The sequence below is a fragment of the Galeopterus variegatus genome, unplaced genomic scaffold (genome assembly GCF_000696425.1).
Source record: "Galeopterus variegatus unplaced genomic scaffold, G_variegatus-3.0.2 Scaffold319, whole genome shotgun sequence".
NCBI classification, from domain to species: domain Eukaryota; kingdom Metazoa; phylum Chordata; class Mammalia; order Dermoptera; family Cynocephalidae; genus Galeopterus; species Galeopterus variegatus.
In genome coordinates this window covers 21,991-26,835 of record NW_007726430.1, presented here as the reverse complement: position 1 = coordinate 26,835, position 4,845 = coordinate 21,991, and the positions used below count along the sequence as shown (strand labels likewise).

General features: G+C 56.4%; 1 protein-coding gene across 1 annotated transcript in view; it reads left to right on the top strand.

Moving 5' to 3' along the window:
- The window catches only part of RPS6KA4 (ribosomal protein S6 kinase, 90kDa, polypeptide 4), a gene marked incomplete at its 3' end in the record, with an annotated part of 14,290 nt that overhangs the window by 3,044 nt on the left and 6,401 nt on the right, over nt 1–4,845 (top strand). Inside the window, exons 2-8 of the mRNA XM_008567451.1 lie at nt 117–188; nt 1,032–1,250; nt 1,343–1,458; nt 1,978–2,085; nt 2,305–2,385; nt 2,472–2,575; nt 2,679–2,829. Coding sequence (XP_008565673.1) covers nt 117–188; nt 1,032–1,250; nt 1,343–1,458; nt 1,978–2,085; nt 2,305–2,385; nt 2,472–2,575; nt 2,679–2,829 — 851 coding nt within the window. The remainder of the gene's footprint in view (nt 1–116; nt 189–1,031; nt 1,251–1,342; nt 1,459–1,977; nt 2,086–2,304; nt 2,386–2,471; nt 2,576–2,678; nt 2,830–4,845) is intronic.

The window sequence follows — 4,845 nt, the reverse complement described above, 5'->3', positions numbered from 1 at the left end:
GATCACTGAAGGTAGGTGCGGGGGCGCCAGGGGGTGCGGGGCTGGGTGATGGCTGCCCCTGGCGGGACGGCAGGGGTCATGGACTGGCTGGGCTCATTCGCCTCCTGTACCCGCAGCCAACCTGACCGGGCACGAGGAGAAGGTGAGCGTGGAGAACTTCGAGCTGCTCAAGGTGCTGGGCACGGGAGGTGAGGACCCCCATTCACCGGACAGGTGTCCCAGGCTCGGCGCCCTGGGCCTCCCGCCCATACGCCCGCCTGGGCCTGGGCCGGGCCAGTGCAAAGGCCCCCCACCTTTTCCCAAAACAGGCCGCCTTGCCTGCCCCACCCTGCCATGCCATGGTTTGCATGCCCACTTCTAGGGCACTCCACATTGACATCTTACTCCTCGCTGCAAGGTCCTGCGTGTGCATGCCTCCTCCCCTGACTTGCCAACACCCTTGGGGCTTGCACCCCTCCCAAGTGATTGGCACAGCTCCTCTCCCTCTACCGATGTGAGAGCCCCCTCCCACGTTTTGCAACCTCCAGACCTGGTTTGCACGCCCCTCTCCTGGTCAAGAGTGCACCTTTGCCTCTTTTCCTGGCATTTGCATCCTTTCTCATCCCTTGGATCTTTTGCAGGTTTGCACATGCCCCGCCCCCACCCCTCGCTGCAGGCTCCTGGAGTTGCATGCTCCCTGGCCTGGTGTGCACATCCCTTCCCTGGTTTCTTTCCTGGCATTTGCATCCTTTCTCATCCCTTGGATCTTTTGCAGGTTTGCACATGCCCCGCCCCCACCCTTCGCTGCAGGCTCCTGGAGTTGCATGCTCCCTGGCCTGGTGTGCACATCCCTTCCCTGGTTTTGCTGAGCACCTTCCCAGGGTGTGTGCACCCTTTCCTTAGAAGGCTCTGCTAGCTTTTGCACACGTGCCTCTTGACCCAGCTCCTTCCCCCAGTTTGCAAACCCTCCCGGGTGGGCGTCACCCCACTCCTCCAGTCCGCACCACGCTCTCATTCACTGCCTACCCTCTGCCCACTCACTGCTCCCACAGCCTACGGGAAGGTGTTCCTGGTGCGGAAGGCGGGTGGGCACGATGCAGGGAAACTGTATGCCATGAAGGTGCTGCGCAAGGCGGCACTGATACAGCGCACCAAGACGCAGGAGCACACGCGCACCGAGCGCTCGGTGCTGGAGCTGGTGCGCCAGGCGCCATTCCTGGTCACGCTGCACTACGCCTTCCAGACCGATGCCAAGCTGCACCTCATCCTGGGTGAGGGCACGCCACATGCTGACCTGGGGGCAATGGGGGCAGGTGAGCCCCCCCGATGGGGGCTGCTTCCTAACCTCCACCACACCCCCCAGACTACGTGAATGGCGGGGAGATGTTCACCCACCTCTACCAGCGCCAGCACTTCAAGGAGGCTGAGGTGCGCGTGTATGGGGGTGAGATCGTGCTGGCCCTGGAACACCTGCACAAGGTGGGTGAGGACCTGGCCTTGCAACTGTTGCCATAGAAACTGGGTCTGGGCCTTATAAGGGGCCTACAAACATGGCAGCTTTGGGTCTCCCCTTGGGCTTCCGGGGTGGTAGTGACCTTGGTGGGGACTGGAGCTGCCTCCCCAGGCCTCATTGCTGCCTGGGGTGAGTCTCCTCTCTGCCCCCCATGCCTCCTTGAAGGGGCTTTCCTCTCAGGGAACTCAGGACTGCCTCCTGGGGCTGCCTTCACAGAACTTCCTCAAATGGAGACCTCACGCCTTGGCTCCCAAGGCCTCCTTGAGATGGGGCTCTTCACACAGACCTTCCTCCTTTGGGACTGTGGGGCCTCCTTCCTTGCTTTACCTCTTAAATGGCCTTTCTCATCCCATGACCCAGCTCTGCCCTGGGCCCACTCCTGTTCTAGAGGGGTCTCCTTATCCCGGGCAGGGACACGAGCTGTAGGAGCCAGAGAGGGTCTTGGGGGGGAAGCCCAGCCTCAGTGCCCCTCTTGCTCCTGCCAGCTGGGCATCATCTACCGAGACCTGAAGCTGGAGAACGTGCTGCTTGACTCGGAGGGCCACATCGTGCTCACAGACTTTGGACTGAGCAAGGAATTCCTGACGGAGGAGGTGAGTAGATGGCAGCCTGTGTCTGCAGTGTCCCATTCAAGCCATCCCTTTCCTGTCCCCTCCTGCTCCGTGCCTGCATTCTGGGGGTGCCTAGATCCGGAAGCTCCCATTGCTCAACACTCCAACCTCCCAAGTCCCGCGAGTCCCACTCTGAGCCTTGGGAGCTGCTGGGGCACACGAGAGGTTTGGATGTCCAAATGGGTCCTCTCTGCCTCCCAGAAAGAGCGGACCTACTCCTTCTGCGGCACCATTGAGTACATGGCCCCTGAAATCATCCGCAGCAAGGCGGGGCATGGCAAGGTGGGTTGGCAGGGAGGCAGGGCTGGGTGGTAGTAGTGGGTGGGAGGTGGGGGAGGTGCAGGGCCTCACCCCAGCTCCACCTGCAGGCTGTGGACTGGTGGAGCCTTGGCATCCTGCTCTTCGAGCTGCTCACGGGGGCCTCGCCCTTCACACTGGAGGGCGAGAGGAACACACATGCTGAAGTGTCCCGGTGAGTAGGGCTGGACGTGGAGGGCGGCTGAAGGGCTGCAGGGCCTGCCTGGGCAGGGCTGTAGGGGGGGCTCGCTGCCCCTGACGCCCCCCAATCCTCCCAGACGGATCCTGAAGTGCTCCCCTCCCTTCCCCCCCCGGATCGGGCCTGTGGCACAGGACCTGCTGCAGCGGCTGCTTTGCAAGGATCCCAAGAAGCGACTGGGCGCGGGGCCCCAGGGGGCACAAGAAGTCAAGAACCACCCCTTCTTCCAGGTGAGGCTTCTGACTCCAGGGCCCCCACACCTCCCTGCACATACTACATACGCACACCCAACATACCGGTGCTTGGCTGCTGCTCTGGGCTGGGGGACACTAGAGGGATGGCCTGAGCCTGGCTAATTTCACTTTATCTGGAAAGCCCCCCAGATAAAGACAGACCTAGAGAAGACAGGTGACCTGCCCAAGATGGCACAGTAAACGGAGCAGAGCTGGGAACAGACCCGGCTCTAGATAGGTTTCTCGTCGGCTCAAATCAATACTAAAAATCACACTTACGGCCCTTAACATCCACTAGGTGTTTTGTTCTTTGTCCTGTACAGTCTGTGTGCTTGTAATTCAGAGGGACGGTGATCAGACCACGTAGGTTTTTGCTCACTTGTCAAGAGCGTACACTTTAGTGCTGTGTAGAGTGAATTCTGCCTTGTGTCAGTCTGTGTGCTTGTAATTCAGAGGGACGGTGATCAGACCACGTAGATTTTTGCTCACTTGTCAAGAGCGTACACTTTAGTGCTGTGTAGAGTGAATTCTGCCTTGTGTGTGTGACCTCGCTGACTCAGGCTCTATGCATGGCCAGTGTCATTGCCTAGCAGGACCTTGTAAAAGCGAATACCTACTCTGTGTCGGCCCTTTGCTTACATTATTTCATGGAAACCTCATGGAAACCTGATTGTTCCCATCTTTACAGCTGAGGTTCAGAGAATTAAGTAATTTGCCCAAGATCACCCAACCAGGAAGTGATGGAGCTGCTTGAAACCCAGGGCTGGGTGACTTCAGTGCCAGTTCTCTTAACTCTACATGTGGGCATCAGGTTTGCCACTCGTCTGACATTGTAATAAAAGTGCCCATTTATGGGCACTTATTGTTGGCCAGGAGCTCTGCTATCCCTGCTACATGTACCATTTCCTCGAATATTCCTAGCAAGTAGCTGCTTGGAAGGGCACTCCTGGGATGCTTTCTCAGATAGGAATCTAAGTTTCCAAGGTGAAAATGTCCCTTTGCGGGGCAAGGGAGGTGGGTAGTGGGTGGAAGTGGCTAAGCAGTGTCAGTTTTCTTTAGCGACTTCCTCAAGCCCACCCTGAGTTCATGCTGGGTGCTATGCTGGGTGCTGGGAGTGGGCTGACCAGTCATACTGGAGAAGCACCATGGTCTTTGAAGCTTGACACTCAGAAGGAGTGTTTCCCTCATCCCGCCTTCCCTTGGACAGCCTCTTTGGTCACAGCAATCCTGAGGTCCCTGGTGGCGGAACCAGGGCTTTCAAGCCTAAGTCAGGTCTCTTGGCTGCAAGTGACAAAAAATCCAGCTCAAAATAGTGGTATGTCCATTGGAATAGAGTTTGGCTACTAGCAACAGAGATCAGAATGAACAGTGACCTAAGCAATACAGAGGTTTATTTATTTTTCTTTTTGCATAAAAGAAGTCCAGAAGTTGGCAGGCCAGGGCTCCTGTGGTGTGTTCATAGTGTCTTCAGGAATCCAAGGTCCTTTTTTTTTTGGGTGGTTGGCCAGTTCAGGGATCAAACCCTAGACATTGGTGTTATCAGCAATGTGCTCTAACCACTGAGCCCCAGGCATTTAAAAAAAAATGTACCTCCATTCTTAGCATGTAGCCTCCATCCTCAGTGTTACTTCCTAGCCCAAAATGGCTGCTGGAGCTCCTGCCATCTAGGCTGCTTGCCAGGCAGAAAGCAGGAGGAAGAAGGAGAAGTGTAAAAAGGGCAGTGGCCAACTATCCACATCCCTCTTGAGGATGTTATTCTGGAGTCCTACCTGACAATTTTTGCTTACGAGTTATTGTCACCACTAACTGGAAGTTTGTAAAATATTCGTTTAGTTGTGTATATTGGTTCCTGGGATAAAATGGGGCTATGGTACTAAGACAGGGAGAATGGATAGTGGGCAGGCAATTTACAGTATCTGCCACATTGGCTTAAACATAAAAGGGTATGTTTTAGCTCCCCTAAGGGAAGAGTCCAAGGAAAAGTAGACTGACTTCAGGCAAGGTTGCATCCAG